The sequence below is a fragment of the Antechinus flavipes genome, chromosome 1 (genome assembly GCF_016432865.1).
Source record: "Antechinus flavipes isolate AdamAnt ecotype Samford, QLD, Australia chromosome 1, AdamAnt_v2, whole genome shotgun sequence".
NCBI lineage: Eukaryota > Metazoa > Chordata > Mammalia > Dasyuromorphia > Dasyuridae > Antechinus > Antechinus flavipes.
The window spans coordinates 378428174-378447956 of NC_067398.1; the positions used below are offsets into that span (position 1 = coordinate 378428174).

Consider the following 19783-nt stretch of genomic DNA (forward strand, 5'->3'; position numbering starts at 1 on the left):
TAGAATGAAGTTGGAGTCGGCAACTGTGTCTCAGGAAGACAGGATGAATATTGAGCAGAGCACAGTGAAAAAATCATTGAACTGGAAGCGTGGATTCTGCTACCCAATAGTTGTGGATGGGTAGCAGAAGTGTTTCTTTATTTTCTGGAGAAATTTAATTCTTTCCTCTCTTTTTTAAGAAGGGAAAGTGACACCTCTTTTTCCTTGGATGTCCTAGAGTGTGGGGAAATATCACCATCTAGTGGTGAATTAGGATACTGCTATTAAGGGCTTCTAAAGCCAAATGTCAGAAGCAGATTGCCTTACAAGTTTCATTAAACGATGGCCTTATTTCTTTCTAAAGATGCAAAACTGTGAGACAGCTTTAAAAGCACTCTGTGGAAAATCCTGAAAGGCTAAAATACCAAGGAGAGTCAGTACAGAATGCTAATGGGCCTTTCACCAACCCAAAGAAGTATCATCAGGGAATGGAAGAGGCAAGCCAGATCCACTACCAGCCCCAAACCCTCTACATTGAAGACTGAGCTCCACTACTCAGGTCCCACTGACTACTGTTCTTATAGCTAACAACCTCCCACTTCCTGAATCTCTCACTGTCCCTAGATTAATCAATTAAGCAATCTTCCATTGACTTCAGTCCCATCCTACTTAACCCACCTTCACTCATCCCCGTCTACCTGTCCACCGTGCCCTTGGAGAGTCCTTCTTTCTGTCCCTTTTTCTCTCACACTTCCTTCTGTGGAGCAGTCCCCCAAAGGCCTTCCAACCACATCCCTCCTCCTGGCTAACATTCCCCTCTAGCAGAGTCTCCCACCCTCGGCCTCCCTGGCCAACCCAAACTGGAAGAAGGCTCTTGCCTCCCAATGAAGCTTCTACCCTCTCCCTCTCTGCTTCCATTACTCAGCAACCTCTCCTCCTGTGAAGTCCAATCACAATGCCCAACTGAAATCATGATTGCTGTTGTACACTGATCCCCAGGTCATTCTCCCTCCTTTGTCAAGGAGTTCAGCATTGTGTTCACCTTCCTCTTCTATTTCCCAAATCCTTCTCTTCCACTAGGGCAAGGCTTCTTAAACTCTTCCCACTCACCACCTCTTTTTGTCCCAGAAATCTTTACTCAACTGGATCTTGAATCTGAGAAGGGCATTTCTGGTAGCCTTCGCGCTTGCACAGTGCAAAGGGCCCATGTTATGTGTTCAGAACCAAGGCTGCAGTAAAGTCACATAATGCGACATGGGCAGGCACTGACAGAAACACCTCGGATTCACTACCCATTTGATTTTGAATTAATCCTTGGTCGCTGTATTTGGAAACCTTTTACTGTTGCCAAATTTTCCCCAACTCTCACATTCAGTTACCTGACCCCATATTCACAACCCACAGTTTATGAAGCTTCAATATTCACACTACAATATTCACATTGATGATCTGTTCCCCTCTACCTAACCTCCCAATCCTTTAGCCTCCTTGAATCCATGACCTACTCCTCCAAATGACTTTAGTCACATATAAGGCAAGTCATATACTGGATATTCCATTTTTCTGATTAAGAACTGCAATATTCCTCTATCTAATCATAAAGTCTTACCATTCCATCTCTCCCTATCCTTCCTTGTCCTCATTAAGCCCTTCAAGTGCCCCTCAGGCCTTTTCCAAGACATTATCCTTATTCTGAATTCAACTTTCCTCCCTTTTCCAATTCAAGCTAGCTCAGTTCTGGGCTTGGAATCAGGAAACCCGAATTTAAATCCAGCCTCAGATTTACCAGCTGTGTGAGCAAGGGCAAGTCTCTTAACCTATGTTTGCTTAATTACACTGGAAAAGGAAATTTCTTTGTCAGGAAAGCTCCCTGGACATTATGGCCCATGGAGTTACAAAAGGTGGAACACAACAGAACAACTCAGCACTGTCCCCTCAGATCCCTCACTCCTTTATCTTTCTTCTGTTCATCTCTCACTACACCTCAGCCCTGGGTTACTCCCACCACCCACCTTTTCTATTCCTGGTCACATGAGCAACAGAGATGAAGGAGAAGACGGGCTGGCGTGACTCATTAAAATTTCATATTATTCAGCTTCAACTAGATCTTCATTCCAGGGGATGGAGAGCCCAGCATGGAGTCAGGAAGATCTGACTTCAAACCTCATTATGTTCAAAGTCTCAGCCACATCATAGATGTGTGACCCTATTATGTCACTTGACAGCTATTTGCCTCAGTTTTCTTATCTGTAAAATGGAGATAATAATAGTACTTACCACCCAGGGTTGTTGTAAAGATGAAACAAGTTATTTGTAAAGCACTTAGGACAGTGCCTGGTACATAGTAAGTACTAACATAAATATTATCTATTATTGCTGCTATTGTTACAGCTTTTATTCCTTACTTAATGATTCCCTATCTCACGCCTTACATCATTTATTTTAAACCTTTTGGAGTCTGTTATTAATTCCTTCTCACTCATTTAAGGATCTTGCCTTTCCTATCTCCCCATAATTAATGTCCTTCACCCCTAACTGCCTTATATTTATCAGCTTTATCTTTATATTTATGCAGCACTTTATATATGTTCATGTTCCTCTATTAGAATCTATACTCCTGGAGGCAGCTAGGTGGAGCAGTGGATAGAGCAGCAGCCCTGAAGTCAGGAAGTCCCTCTTCCTCTTCCCCCCCCCCCCCCAGTTCAAATCTGACCTCAAACACTTCCTAGCTGTGTGACCCTGGGCAAGTCACTTAACCCCAACTGCCTCAGTGGGGGAAAAAGGCTCTAAACTCCTTGTGAGGAGTTTGTTTTGTTCTTTGTACTTGCATCCCCAGTACCTAACACTCTGCTTGGTACACAGCAAATATTTAATAACTATTTGTTGATAGATTAAAGATTTAAAAACACATCCATCTCTTTTATTAACAAAAAGTTTCCTTTTTAACATCCCCCAATGAGTGTTGAGGAATCCTTTGCTAGAAGACCTCTCATGAGTGGGAGTCCAATCTGCCTGAAGCAGGGTAGTGAATTTTGGATTACTCTGATGTAGGGAGATTTTCCTTACATTTGATTGAAAATGGGGTCTCTACAATTTCCTAACAGTGTTCCCAAGTCTTCCCTCTGTAGTCAAGTAATATAATCTCATGCCTCTTTCACATGATAATCCTTAATACTTGAAGATATGACCCCTTTAAATTTTTTATTCTTTAGGCCAAACACCTCCAGTCCTTGCAAGTGATCTGCATGAGACATGAATTTGAAGGCCTTCACTATTCTAGCTCTCTGGGTTATAAGTTTTGTTTTGGAAAGTACATCCATACAAGCTAAAGAAGGTGAGGTCATTGTATTCTACATATATTTTCTTTGAACTCTCTGAAGTTTGCTTTCCCAGTTTAACCTACAACAGAACTATGATCACAGAGTTAACAAAGAATCAAAATCAAGATACCAAGTTTACTCAATTGTCTAAGCTGCTACAGATGCTTTTTAATTGAATGTCTGATGTGGGGCCTAGTACAAAATAGGCATATGATGAATGTTGAATTGAAAATAATTGAATTAAGTTCCTTTTTGTAATGTTCTGGTAGGTTTTCTGGAGGTCTCTGGACCAGCCTTCTTTTCAGCAGAGTAATCACCACAAGAATAGCCAGGTATTAAAGTCCAAATCCTTTATTATCTCCTTCACAGTCTAGTTTCCTTGCCTGGGGGCCCAGCTAGCTTTCTTAAAGGCCTTCCAGAGTCTTGGTTTCAGTAGAGAAGCGAAGGAGGAGAGCCCTGCCACCAAGGTGGTATGAGATGAAGTGAATGAATCTGTCTGGCTGAAATTATCCCAGCTTATATGCTCTATTATAATTACATTATCATAGATGTGAATCTTATAGAATAGGTATCAATCTTGTAGAACTATATTAAGTACTAAATCCATGTACTGAACTAAAGAACTATTAATTACCATGTTAAACTAGATAACAATTGTCTTATCAATTCCACTGACTTAACACCTTGTAAGAATCCTTGTTTCAAGTACAGAGTTTGGGCCCATAACACCTTTTGCTATTTCTTTAAACTAAGATAAAGAGTAAAATTAAGCCATAACCAGCATTTGAAAAGATTTTGACAGAACAGAACATAAAACAGGGTTCTAATAACATTAAGTTTTATAGAGATAACTGTAAAGTCCTATACTTGTGTCCAAAAAATCAACTTTATATGTATGAGTAATTACAGCTAGACAACAATTCAAGAAGGGCTTAAGTAGAATATAAGCTGTACATGAATAAACAGTGGATATAGCTGCCCCCCTAAACCCAAACTCTACATGTAATGTCAAGATAGTGGAAGCCACTCTGTTTTCCAGAACTGAGGCTTAAGTCTTAAGTTCAAGCAGGCTATTCCTGTGTACTCTGCCCCAGTTAAATCATAACTTGGGGAATTATATTTAGTCTGGATATCATATTTTAGGAAAGCCATAGCGAGGGTATAAAATATCCAGATGAGGTCAGCTAGGAAGGTATGATAAAGGGTATCAAGATCATATCTAATAATCATAATCATAATTATAAAACCTTCAATAGCTATCACTTAAGTTTAAAACACATTTATAATATTTACAAAAGTTTCTCAAAATAAGAAATATAAACCATTAACATTCTAATGAAGGAATGCTCTAAATCCCTAACAGTAAAAGAAACGCAAATCAAAACAACCCTAGGTTTCACCTCAGACCCAATAAATTGGCAAAGGTGGCAACAAATGGCAATAGTGAATACTGAAGGGGATATAGAAAGATGGGTACATTAATTATAAGTGGAGCTGTGAGTTAATTGAGTTCTTCTGGAAAACAAAATGGAATTATTCAAAGAAAGTGACTAAAATGTCCTAAACCTTGATTCAGAGATTCCACTGTTATGCATAAGCCCAGGAAAAGGTCAATGAAAAGACAACAAAATATTTGTTTATCTATGCCACAATATTTATAGTAATGTTTTGGAGCTGCATTCTTGACCATCCTTTGCAGGGGTCCTCAAACTACAGCCCATGAGCCAGATGCGGCAGCTGAGGACGATTATCCCCCTCATCCAGGGCTATGAAGTTTCTTTATTTAAAGGCCCACAAAACAAAGTTTTTGTTTTTACTATAGTCTGGCCCTCCCACAGTCTGAGGGACAGTGAACTGGCCCCCTATTTAAAAAGTTTGAGGACCCCTATCTCTAAAGCAAATACCATCTTGGCCATAAAATCATAGATCAGCAACTAAAAGTAAGCTTAATGATCATCTAGTTTCAAGCTTCTTAAAATGAGTAGCCACCCTATGTGGGGCCATGAAACTGAATGTAGGAGTTGAAAAATTATGATTTAAATGTAAATGTTTGATTTGTATATCTATTTACATACATACACACACACACACACACACACACACACACACACACACACACACACACACCTGGGGGTCATGTAAAAATTTCTCAAGCCAAAGAAAGTCACAAGTGGAAAAGTTTAAGAAGTCCTGTTCTCGTTCAATCTCCTTATTTTATAGATGAGATAACTGAGGCTCAGGGAAAGGAAGAAATTTGCTCAAATTGCAGGTAAATAAGAAATAGAACCAAGATTCAAACTCTGGTCTTCTGGTTCCAAATCCCTAAAGCCTTTTGTGATCTCCCTTATTACCTCATTACATTAATGATTACCTCATACTTTATATCTATTTTGTTTTACATCTGTCAAATCTACTTACAATTTAATACTGTGTGGTATATTTGGATCTAATCCTCTCACAATATTGTAAGCTCTTTTGGAGAAAGAACCATATCTTATCTAACCTTTAAATCTTCCCTACCTCCAGCAACTAACAGTGTCCTCCATTCTGTACAGGCTTAAAAATGTTTGTTGAATTAAAATGGATTTGGATTCTTTTTCATCATGCATCTTCAATTCCTATAGGTGATTCAGTCCTTGGCCCTTTTGTTGGAAAAACTGCGGATTCACTGAAAACCTATCCTGGCCCCATCCTAAATATATGAATAGTTATATGGCTAGATCTTCACAAGTATGGTTATGAAGTTTAGCTCTTTGACCCCATGAACATTATTGGGCACAGATCATGAAAAAGGGGGAAACAGCTAAGAGCTACCTAGCCCGTGAGAGGAAATGTCATCCATATGTCATCCATAGTCTGCAAGACCTTCATCTAAGGTGTCAGCACTTACATCAGTGGTAATGGCAGCTGGCCTAAAACCAGAGACCCTCACAGGTCTGAAGGAACATGGAAAAGTTCCAAGGGACCATATTTCATCATACAAGTTCCCCCACTCCTATTCATGATCAAGTACAAACTGAACCCTCAAATTTCACTGCAATAAATTTGGTTTCTGATATGCAAGTTTTATGAGATACAAGGGCTACCTCTCTGCCATAGCAATAAAGTTACCTCTTTAGAGAACATCTACTGCTAAGCCTGCCAATCCACCAATAAAGTGCTTTGCACATAATAGGCATTTAATAATAAATAATAAATATTTGTTGAATTTATGGAATACCAATAAGGGGGAATCACATTTTGAAAGAAATAAGAAGACCACCCCAGAGAGCAGAACAAGCTGTAAGAAACAGTTGTCTACAAAATATCCATCATTTTCCAACAGTTTACATGACTCTCACCTTTCTTACGAGAGTATTTCTTACCTTGCATTTAACAGCTGATGAAGCTCTAAAATACTAGCTCGGTTTATCAGGAGATACTGTGCTTCATTTACCAAAGAAAGGGAGGCTGTTGTAAAATGAGATAAATCTAAAAAGAAACAATTCAGCATTTTAATATCATAAGTAGTATGAAGTAATTTCAAAATATATCCATTTCCTATTAATTTGCATTAAAAAAATTAGAGAAGCATTCTGCTAAAAAATAAAAACTGGAAGACAGTCATAATGATGCTATGAAAATTCCTCTTAAAATGAATGAAACTCATAACTCAAACACATTCAAGTACAAAACAAGTGTGGAGCAGAAAAATTAAACACCTTCCCTTATAGATACTAAAATGGCAGAGCCAGGATTTTGAACTTGGGTCCTGTAACTTCTAATTTATGGCTGTCTTCAATGCACTACACTGCTTCCCTTTTAAGTCTGTGCTTCCTCATCATGCGGAGGAGGCCTTGAGTTCTGGAATACTGTGCCAACACAGCTGAAGCTCTGGCTAGTTTTACCCAGCTGGAAATATGGCCTGGAGACAAAAGGAAGCTGAAGCTGCATACAAGGTGGATTTACAGGTTCTCCTTGAAGCAGCAATAAAAGAGTTGGTGGAGTTGTTTTCATCATGAACCAAAACACAAAAATAAAGATTTCATGGGAAATTTGATCCTTTTGTTTTGCAGTGCTCATGATAAACAATTGCTAAAAAGAAAATCACTATAAAAATAGTTGCAAGCTTAAACAGCAGCATCTTTTGGAGGGGATAAAAAAGTAGAAAAATTATAAGATCCTGATAGTGCCATCCAGTTAAACCAACAAAATTAATACACACACAGTGTGAAATCATTTTGTGATTTCAGTGCAAATATGGGAACAAGAAAAGGACAACAAAGAATATGTTAGAAAAACATAAGGCTCAAATTTGGAACTGGTCAAAAAGTTATCAAACTAAGCATACCCTTTAATCCAGCAGTGTTTCTACTGAGCTTGTATCCCAAAGAGATATTAAAGAAGCAAAAGGGACCCACATATGCAAAAATGTTTGTGGCAGCCCTTTTTGTAGTGGTCAAAAACTGGAAACTGAGTGGATGCCCATCAGTTGGAGAATGGCTGAATAAAGTGTGGTATATGAATGTCATGAAATATTATTGTTTTGTAAGAAACAACCAACAGGATGATTTCAGAGAGACCTGAAGAGACTTACATGAACAAGCTAAGTGAAATGAGCAGAACCAGGAGATCATTGTACAAGCAACAAGATTATACAATGATCAACTGTGATGGACTTGGCTCTTTTCAACAGCAAGAGGATTCAGGCCAATTCCAATAGACTCGTGATAGAGAGAACTATCTGAACCTACAGAGAAGATCATGGGGACTGAATGTGTACTTTTTTATTGTTCAGTGTCCTTTCCTATAACCATTTTCCACTTTAGATATCAAGAACCTGCTTAAATGTCAGATTGGAATTGTTTCAATTACTTGCTATATCTTTTTCTTATTATTTTTTCTTCTGCTAGTTTTATATCTGTTTTTAATATTTTCCTATAAGTTTGGTTTCACCATACACATCACTACCAGAACAGTACCAAGTTATTTCCTGTATGTTAAAATACTTTCAATTTCTTTTTTATTATTATTACTTGGGGTTCACTATATTTAGGGCTTGCCAATTTTTTTCATTGATAATTTATAGACAAAATTTCTATGTAGACTACAATATAAGATCCTACTCCTTATCCTATTTTCCAATGTATTTTTGCTGTTTTGTATGAATTACCCATTATCATAGTTTATGTTAATGCAATTTTTGAGGGGTTTTTTTTAATGATTTCTTTGTAGAAGTTATCTACCTCAGCAAGAGATATTGGTAAATAAGGTGCAATTATTTTGAGGTGGCCTTTTTGCAAATAGTTATCATGTAATTCAACATAAGCAAAAGCCACCATGAAATCTTTCTTTTTCCCCTTTAGGTCCATTGTAAAAATCAAATTTTAGTATCCTTGTAAAAATAAATATTAATATAAATACATTTAAAGGGTTTGCCCATACAGGAAGGAGGGAGAAAAAGGAGTGAGAGAAAAATTTGGAACACAAAATCTTACAAAAAATGAATTACATGTATTTGGAAAAATGAAATACTATTGAGAAAAAAGAGAGAAAGGGAAAAAAATAAACATTAAGAAAGAATAATATTTAAGAATGTTACTAGTGAATTGAATCAGTGCATAAATGGAATTTCTTAATAACTTAGGATTCTGGATAACAAATCAGACTTTTGGGCATTTGGTTAGTATAAATCAATGTACCAGGACCTGATCACTCCATTTCATACTGACACTTTAATACTTAAACAAGCCATGATGTCATAAGTATGGCTTTCTCACTACTAATTAAGATTGAAACTCTTCCATGTTTTAGTAAATGGTCCTCATGAATTATAACAGCATGAACTTCTTCAAACAGGTTAGTGCTCAAGTGATGAATACATAATACAGAACATCCACAAGACCAGCATTCCTGGCCTCCTAAGTCTTTAAGAATCAGTCACTTTCACATCACATTGAAGTATAAAAGGAAGACTTTAGGATAAGTCACAGTGCAAGGAATAATGTCTTTTATTTGAATGATGGTTTTTATTTTTAAAGAGTTCCCCCAAACTGTCTCCTGTGAGTCTCCAAACACTACACATTTACAAACGAAGAAATTAAAACTTCAATATAAAATTTCACGTTTTGCCAAGGGATAGAGACAAGTCTACAACCTATGACTTCTGATAGTAGCCCAATGTTTGATAATTTATTAGTTGAACAAGAAAATTGCTGCATTAGAGTGAAAAACTTCTATAAGTAAGCTATATATAAATCTGAAATCTGAACCTTGGAAGAGAGAGGTTGAGATCAACTCTTGAAACCTTTTTTAATAGCCAATCTACCATTATATATCCACTAACCAATAATATGTCACCTTGCCTGGTATAAGGTCTGTAATTTCCCCTTGTAATGTGAAAGATGGCACAGTTTCAGTTTTATGTATAAGAATATATCTTCCTATAAATTAACTCCACATGTAATACTGATGTGTTCAAGGGCCAACACATTAGGTGAGTCTAGATCCCAATTTCCCAAGAGCCAAGCTAAACTGATTTACCTTTTCTATGTTTTTTATTTGCACTTCTGTTGAAATCTGAACTCTGTTTGATCAAACGACAATGACGGCCAAAAAATTTGATAACCAATGTGAAATTTTTTCCCCACAATCATATGTATTTACCCTAGAAAGAAAAAAACAGAGATGGTTAGTCTTTCTTTAAGAAATAGTCTATAATCACTCTCAATCTTCTTTTAATTTTCAAATCCAAGGACAACAAAATCTTGTTTAACCAACATTCAGGTTAAGTGGAACTTGTAAGTAACACTCAGAAGCATATGGAGTAATGGGAAGGGGAGAAACAAGGTTTTTAAAGGCTGAGAGAATTGACAATTTTGATAAGATATTTAAAAGCTGCTGCTTATGTGAACCTTTTGAGGGAAAAAGAAAGCTTTAAAAATCATTCTGAAAAGCATTCTATATGTAATTATAGCCATCCCGAACCACAAAGCTTAGAATTTCACACTTTATAAGAGTTACAGCTTTGCTATTTGAAAAAGTTTTAAAGTCATAGTTTTGACTTGTTTTTTGATCCTGCTTTTTGTTTTCTTTTGAGGAGGAGAGAGAGAAAGGAGGAGATGTATTAAAGTCTCTCAAAAATAGGTAAACATTGTCAAGTTTTGTCAGTGTTCTAATTGTGATTTGGGAGATACAAATACAGATGTTCTTAAAATCTTCTTTACTTCTTTTTCTACTAAGGAGAAAAAATAGCTAACATCTAGAAAGGGGAGGCAAACACAAGATCTCATTATGTAACTTTTATTTTCTTGTGTAGTTTTAGGAAATTGCCTATAAAAACTGTTTTTGACAACTAATTTTGTCACAAATACAAGATAACACCAAACTAACTGGATTTTTTAAACAAAGATAAATTTTTTTTAATAGACAGAACATCTTATCCATGTAGCTATCAAAGGTGTTACTATTTAACTTCTGAAAATATTCAGTCCAATAATTTCTCAATCTGTAAAGTATCCAGAAGTACAACAATTCATAAAATAATGAAATTTTTTAAAGTTCAATTATATTGCAATATCCAGTGGCTCTGTGAATTCCTTGATGGGAATGCTGTTCCCAATGATATAGATTGCAATCCACCTATGTCCTGCCTTTGTCCTACGAAGACTACTACAAAGTATTTGCCCAGCCCAGTGTGATGGAAACATTCCTCTACACCCATCAACATTACATGAGGAACAGGCTGTACTTGAGCTGCTTGTCTATTATCCTCTCCTTCTCCAATCATAAATGTTTTACAAAATATCTTTTTTGCTATTTTCCAGCTCACAAGTAATCTTTAGCAATATGAATATTTTAAAGATAGCTTGTAAGGCAATAGCTTGTAGTCATTAAATGTACAGATCAATTTCTTTAATGCAATCTAGTCTGAATTCTTCTAGTCCCTTATTCATTTGCAATATTTCTCTAAGATTTGTATATGTGTGTATATACAAATACATATATGTAGATATATGTATGTACATAAATATATAACAGATATATAGGAACATACATATACAGGGAGAGAGAGATTACCTGATTGGGGTCACCTATCCAACTATATTTAACATTCAATTATTTGTATATTATTATCATGTAAATAATCAGCTCCTCTAGAACGGAGGAATGTTCCTCTAGAAATGTAGCTTCTTAAAGGAGGCCCAGGAAACCAAGAGATAAGGAGGGAGAACATACCAAGCATGGGGTACAGCCAGTATAAAAATACAGAGAAAGGAAAAGAAGTATCATGTTTGAGGAACAACTAGTAAGCCAATTTAGGGAGATCAGAGAATGAATGTAGGAGACAAAATATAAAATTAGGAACATAAGCAAGAGACAGGTTATAAAGAATTTTAAATGACCAACAGAAAGGGTTTTATATTTCATCCTGGAGGTAATACATAATAACTAGAATATATAACAACATGGACCAATTTAACTTTAGAAAAATTACTTTAGCAGCTCAGCAAAGGACAGATTAGATAGGGCAGAGATTTGAAATAGATACCAATTAGAAAGTTCATGCAATAATCTAGTCAAGAGGTAATGATGGCTTAAACTAGCATTATGGCTGTGTGAGGGGAGGGAAAGGGGTTGGATAAAAAAGATGCTATAAAGGTAGAAATAAGATATGGCAATGGATTAGATATGTAGATCAAGAGACAGCCAGGAGTGAAGAATGATATAAAATTTGCAAAGTCTAGGAAAATGGTGTGTTCTCAACACCAAGAAAGCACTGAAGGAAGAGAGTGGAAGAAAAGATGTTTTGGGCATGTAGAGTTTGAGATATCCAGTTTGTTGAAAAAAATTTTAATAATTGGAAATGAGTTCAGGAAAGAAGCTAGCCTGAACAAGAGGGATTTGAGCATCTATTTATATTTTCCTTTGTGGTCCAATCTCATTTCAATAGTTATGGATGTCCAAATTAAAAAGGGAAAGGATCTATATGTGCAAAAATATTTATAACAGTTCTTTTTGTGATGATAAAGAAGTGAAAAGTGAGAGAGTACCAATCAGTTGAGGAAAGACTGAACAAATTATAGTACTTCAATCTAAAATAAAATACTATTGTTATGTAACAAAGATGAAGGGATAGTATCAGAAAAAACTGGAAAAAGTTGTATGAAGTGAAGCAGAGTGAAGTGGATAGAACCAGAAGAATAATTTATATTATTATAATATATATTATAATGAACTATAATAATCATATTTATAATTATAGAAAACAACTTGGGAAAACTAGAATTCCACACTAACCATAGATCTAGAGAACCAATGATAAAACATGCTATTTATCCTCTGACAGATAAATAATGGACTTCAGAGAGCAAAACTGAGACTTTTGGGGGATATAACTAATACAGGAATTCATTCTATGTAACTATCTGTGTTTATAGTTTATATTGCTTTTCTTGCTTTCTCAATGAGAGGGATTAAAGGAAGTGAGAGGGAGAAAATTCAGACTTTCATGAAAATAACATAAAATTGAATTTAAAAAAAAAATAGTTGTAGACCTCATTGAGGAGGATTTATTCTATTGTGAAGTTTGATTCGATCAATACAATGGCACAGTGGAGAAAGCCCTGAATCTAGAGCCAGAGGATGTGGGTCTGAATCCTCCTTTGGCTAGTTACTATCACTTATGAAACCTTGGGAAAACTATTTCACATTGCTGGGCCACAAAGATTATCTGTTAAGGTCCCTTCCAAAGCTAAATTTATGATCTTACAACAAGGTCTTATTTAAAGAGGAAGCTGGAAGTTCCTTTAACCTCTTAAAAATATGATTCTATGATCCATGAAAAGGAATATCAAGAAGGCATCATTATTTATGGAAATCTCTCCTTGATTTGGACTCTACCAAAGACATTATGATGATATCTTTGGGGATAGGGGTGGCTACTTATTTACCTGTTTTATTCCTCTTTTGAGTCTAATGATCTAAGGGTAGCTGAACAAAGTAACCACTGTGATTGCATCTATCAAGGAATCTGGTATAAATATGGCATATACAAGGAAGATAGCTTTTTAGAGGAGTCCTTGTAACTGCATGTTGTTCTACTACTGAATAAGATGTTCTTTTGTAATCTAAAAATGATAAAAATCTTCCAATAAATTTTGTATCCATGAAGACACAGTCTACCAGAGAGTATTATTTGTAAAAGCCTATCCTATTCCTTCCTCATATTCTCATCAAGATTCATATACTTTAGATCATTGTCATATATTTCCAAGAAATAAAAATGAAGACATATATCTTAAGTTGTTTATGTTGCATATCCTTATCTTTTCTTTTCTTCTTAATAACAATTGACTTTTTCCCAAACATTTAGTATTATTTCCTCTTTAGATATCTGGAAAATCATAATTAAATTATAATCATAATATAATCAATATAATCATAAATTAAATCCATCATATATTCTTTTTTAGAAATTTACTTTGATGTTTCCCTTTACATCACTGTGCCTTTTTTAGCCTTCTATACTTAGCTGTTAATCCATCTTATAGATATAAGAAACCATCAATTTATCTAGTACTGAAAAGAAAAGCTTTGAGTAACCTATACATTGTTGTTTAGCCAATAGTTGCATCCAACCCACTGTGACCCTATTTGGGGTTTTCTTGTCAAAGACACTGAGTGGTTTCCATTTCCTTCTCCAACTCATTTTACAGATGAGAAAACTGAGACAGAGTTAAGTGACTTGTCCTGGATCTTAAAGATAGTTTAAGTGTTTGAGACCATATTTAAACTCAGTGCTTCTGACTTCAGGTCTGGAGCTCTATTTATTATACTACCTAGTTGCTTTTAATCTCTTTCCTGCCCCTATTTAGCATACTTAAAAGCATACAAACTGGCTCAAGAAGGTTTAGTCATGTACTTGAGTCATAGCCAAGGACACTATTTTCTTTTTACTATTTTCTACCTGATCCAAGAAACTTCAGGTTCCAATATGAAGAAGCAATACCTGTCCAGCTAACATCCGTATGGAAGGTTGGAATTCTTGAATTTGGGAATATGCTGATAAGAATGTCACAGGAAGAATCAGATGCCTTTCTTTTTTTTGCCTAATTTTTAAGTTTCCCTCAACAGTATAAATGTTCAAAGACTCTAATGTACAAATCTGAAAAGAGATTAAATTAAAATGTTAAAAAGTGAGAAGCTGAGGGAAAACTGGGACAACAATACATCATTGGTGGAATTGTGAAATGATCCAAAAATTCTAGAGAGCAATCAAACTATCCAAAGGGGTATAAAACTGTATATGTCCTTTGACCCAGCAGTGCCATTACTGGAGCTATAACCCAGGAAATCATAAAGGACTCATGTGGGCAAAAATGTTTGTAACAGCTTGTTTTTTATGGCAACAAAGAATTGAAAAATGAGTAGATGCCCATCAATTGGGAAAAGGATAAATAAGTTGTGATATATGGAGATGCTGGTAAATTTTTGTTCTATAAAAAATGATGAACAAGTTGATTTAGAAAGGCCTGAGAAGATTTACATGAACTGATGCTGAGCAAAATAAGCAGAAATAGGAACTGTTAGGATTCTTACAAGGTACTAAGTCACTGGAATTGATAGAGAAAATAATTATCTAATTTAGCATGGTTCAGTATGATTGATCTGATCCTACAAGGAGATATTGTGGGCCACAACTTGAAACAAGGTACTAAGTAGAATTGAGGAGACAATGATTAAATCTAGTTTAGCATTGATTTAATCCTACAACAAATAATAGTTTCCCAGTGATATAATGATTGGTGTGTACTCAGTGTGGGATATATAAGGAGGAGGTCTCAGGGCCAGGAAGGACAAGCCCACTGAAGGACAAGCCCACTAGAACAGAAACCCACTCTCGGAGGTGGAGACAGATTCATTCCATTTTTCCACCTTTGTGCTAGCTGGAGGCATTGGAAGCAGAGACATTCAGAGGGAGCTAGAGAGAGAGGCAGAGGCAAAGGACTAGAGGCAAGATCCAGAAGGCCTCCAGAAAACTAGCCGAGCCCCAAGTAAAGGAGATAAGACTCTGAAGGAAACAATAAAGGATTTGGACTTTAATTCCTGGCTGCATTTGAGGTGTTTGAGCTGAACCTAAGGCTGCTCCCAGAAGCCCCCAAGAAACCTGCTCCCAGAGAACATTATATTTTAGAGAAGAGAATACTACAAGGAACACACTGTACACAATAACAGCAAGAATGTGCAATGATCAACTATGAAAGATTTGGTTCTTCTCAATGGTTCAATGATCCAGAATAATCCCAATAGACTTTGAACAGAAAATGCCATCTGCATCCAGAAAAAAAAACTATGGAGATTAAATGTAAATCAACACATGCTATGTATTGCTCTGATTTTTCTCTCCCAATATGATTCATAAAGTAATGTGTGTTGGATAAATAAATTAATAGATAGATAAATGAATAAATAAATAAAAGATTGATGTCAGGAAACCATTTAGGACTCTCATAGTCTATACGAGCATCTGAGGGTTCTCCTTTACACATGAAATGCCAAAAAGTTTATTATATTGCTTTCTATGTGTACCTGTAATCCAGGTGTTAGTAGTGGACTCAAAGACAAAAACCTCACAAATCTTCTTTATTTATCATTTTATCTTTAATTTATGGAACAAAAAAAAGCATTTCTATAACACAGTATAACAAAAAAAGATGCTCTCGTGGAATATTCCCCCATCCAGAAATGTCTAAAGTCCCAAAAGGAAATCACATTCCTGTACCATGAGATCAAATATCTCATTTCAAATTTTCATCTCAATTAACTTGGTTTCAGATACATAAGCTTATACAAAAATCACCCGTTTGCTGGTAAATGATGGGAAAACCAATAAATTCATAAATACTGTAATTTAAACACTGTGTAAATAATTTATCACTCCTATTTAAAAAAAAAAAAACTTTTGTCCAAAACTGGTTAAGCACCAATAGAGCATTTACATGCTTATAATACATTTACAAATCAAAATCAGAGATTTACATTTTAAAATTCTTACCTGTCTGTACAGACTTTGCTCTGACAAATCTGATACTCTTCTCCACTATTTTCATCTAGAGGCACATCTATAGATTCCATCCCTATATGAATAAAGATTACAAAACAATTGTTATATCCAAAAGATATAACTGAGCAATTGCAAATGTCTTTAATTGACCTGAAATTGCTTGAATAAAGAATGGGGGGGGGGGGATTTGCTATATAGAGATTTTTGTTCACCTGTTCTTCAACAGATCCTCTGACATAATACCCAGGGTTCTTTTTTTATTACATCAGACTGAAGATGTACACATCTTCTTTGGCTTCAAATCTATGCTTGCTGTATCCACAAATTAATTATAAGACTCAATTTCCTTATTTAGCATATGGGGATAAGAATATTTAGATTCCCTTCTTTAAAGAGCTATTGTTAAGAAAGTTTGTACACCTTAAGGTATTTGTGTAGACAGGGGCTGGAACTGTGATGAGGAAATTCCTCCTACCAGTCTAAGTCAAAACATTCTCTACATCTAAACCGCTATAACACTGAGAAAATGAGTGATTTATACAAAATCATACAACCAATATACTGGTTTAGACTTGAACTCAAGTCTTCCTGGCTTTGAGGTTAGTTCCCTACCTGTTAGATGATGCTGCCTCTTCAAAGTATTATATACATGTGAATCATTATTATTCTCAGCAAATAAGCTCTCCCTATTGCTTTTAATAAGGGGCTGCATGGAATAGTAGAAAGAATATTAAATAGAGAGGAAGATAAGAGAGGGAGAATTTGGAACTGGAAATGAAACAAAACTGAATGTCTTTTTTAAAAAGTGTTCACTTTGGGCAAGGGATTTGAAACTGAGTGGATGCCCATAAGTTGGGGAATGGTTGAATAAATTATGGTATGGAATATTATTGTTCTATAAGAAATGATCAGCAGGATTCAAACCAGTTCCACTTGTTCAGTGATGAAGAAAACCATCTATACCCAGAAAGAGAACCATGGGAACAGAGGGTGGAACATAGGATAACATTCTCATTCTCTCTGTTGTTATTTGCTTGCATTTTTTTTCTCAGTTTTTCTTTTTCTTCCTTCTTGATCTGATTTTTCTTGCACAACCAGATAACTGATATATGTGTATACACATATTGGATCTAACATGTATTTCAACATGTTTAACATCCCAGATGGGGAAGGGGGTCAGGGGAAAAAGGGGAAAATTTGAAACAAAAGGTTATGCAAGGGTCAGTGTTGGAAAAATTACCCATGCATATGTTTTGTAAATAAAAAGCTTTAATTTTAAAAAGAGAGAGAAAGAGAAATGATCAGCAGGATGATTTTAGAAAGGTCTGAAGAGACTTTCATGAACTGATGCTGAGTGAAATGAGCAGAACCAGGAGATCATTGTACATGGCAACAAGATCATGTGATGATCAACTGTGATGGATTTGGCTCTTTTCAACAATAAGATGATTCAGGGCAATTCTAATAGACTTGTGATGGAGAGAGCGATCTATACCCAGAGAGAGGACTGTGGCAACTGAATGTGGATCACAACATAATATTTTCACCTTTTTTGTTGTTTGCTTGCTTTTTTGACATTTTTTTTCCTTTTTTGATCTGATTTTTCTTGTTTAGCATGATAAAGGTAGAAATAAATTCAGAAGAATTGCACATGTTTAACCCATATTGAATTATTTGCTGTCTAGGGGAGAGAGGTGGGGGAGAGGAAGAGAGAAAAATTGGAACACAAGGTTCTGCAAGGATGAATGTTGAAAACTATGAAAACATGTATTTTGAAAATAAAAAGTCATTATAAAAAATAAAAATGTTCACCATGGAATTAAAAGGCTTTGGTTCAAAGTCCTCTGACTTCCACTTGTAATCTGCACAAGACACTTTATCACTTGTCTTAGTTTTCTCATCTAAAAATGAAGAGGTTGGATTGCATGACTTCTACGATCCTTTTTTGTCTAAACCTACTGTCCTATAACCCTACTTATACCAAGCTTGAAATTCAGCAAGTAATGACATCTGTTTTAGTCCCAAGAGCCATATGCTTCTTGAGAGACTTGGAACTTTAGACATTTCTGGATGGGGCAATGTTCCACAAGACCATCTTTTTTTGTTATACTATGTTATAGAAATGATTGTTTTAAAAGATTTGGCAATTGTCAAAGCTATAAAATTACCCATGCATATAACTTGTAAATAAAAAGCTATAATAAAAAAAAAGGAAAGAAAGTGATAAAATTTAATAAGTGGAAATTACATTAAGGAATATCTGTGATCTTCTAGGGACCATGAAATTTTTTTCCCAATGACTTTTAAGCTGAAGTCTTCCAAATGTTTTGTTTTCCACAATAAAATGTAAAGTCCTCAACAACAACAACAAAAAAAGAAATGCTTGTTTTGTTCTATAAATTAAAAATAAAATGATAAATAAAAAAGATTTGTGAGGTCTCTGTCTTTGAGTCCACTACTAACATCTGGATTGCAGGTACACAAAGAAATAGTGCAGAAATAGTGGAATTAAGTTAAGAAAAGTTGCATGATGTTACTCTTTTTAAGGGAGAAATTCTGAGAATAAAGATTTTAAGTAATATTCCCAAATATAAGTCCCACTTCTGTTCTGTTTAGATAGTCAAATAGATAGCTCTGTGTTTCATGCTGAATACATGGAGGGAAATATAATTCCTGATTGGCTAAGAGAATACTACATGCAATGTTGTGGACCTTAAAAAAGAACAGACTGTTTTAACATATTTTAGGGTAGAAAGAAGAATAAAGGAGGGGGAGAAAGGGGAAAGAAAAGAAAGAGAGAAGAGAGAGAGGAGAAAGAGACAGACATAAAGAGAGAGGGGAAGAAGAGGGAAAGAGAAGAAGAGAGAGGGAGAAGGAGAGAAAAAAGAATAGAGAATGAGAACTAAGAGAAAAAAGAGACTGTGTGGAAGAATAGAGAAAAAGGACACAGTCAAGACACAAAGGGAAGAGAGAAAAGAAGTACAGGAGAGAAGGGAAAAAAGGTACAGACTTTAAATGACAGACTGGAGCTTTTAGGTCTACAGAGAAGTAGGAAACCAGCCTCCATTGTGTCCTTGAACTTCTGGTAACCATAACCCTTTAATCAAATTATTTTTTTCTCTCTTTGGTTGAGCTGAGATTTTATCTCACTCCCAACTGAAAAGTTCCTATACTCATATATTTTCTGGTATATTCTGAAGAACTTCATCAGTTTCTATTCCCTATTTTTCTTGGATACATGGTATTACTTGCTCTTCACTATTCACTATAACAGAGTTACTTTAGTGTAACTATTATTTGGTGGGAAAGGATTAACTTAATGAGTAGAAGCTAAGGCCTACTCTCCCTTTTTTAAAGTTGGCCAACTTTCTAGGTAAATATATCCAGAACTTGGAAGTACAGATTGTAGTAGACTCTATGAAATGATGCCCTCACAGTG

At 35.5% G+C, this 19783-nt stretch overlaps 1 protein-coding gene across 1 annotated transcript in view; it reads right to left on the reverse strand.

Moving 5' to 3' along the window:
- MOCOS (molybdenum cofactor sulfurase) overlaps positions 1-19783 on the reverse strand; it is a 105673-nt gene that overhangs the window by 38819 nt on the left and 47071 nt on the right. Inside the window, 4 exon segments of the mRNA XM_051969755.1 lie at positions 6665-6770; positions 9822-9899; positions 9902-9945; positions 16336-16417. Coding sequence (XP_051825715.1) covers positions 6665-6770; positions 9822-9899; positions 9902-9945; positions 16336-16417 — 310 coding nt within the window.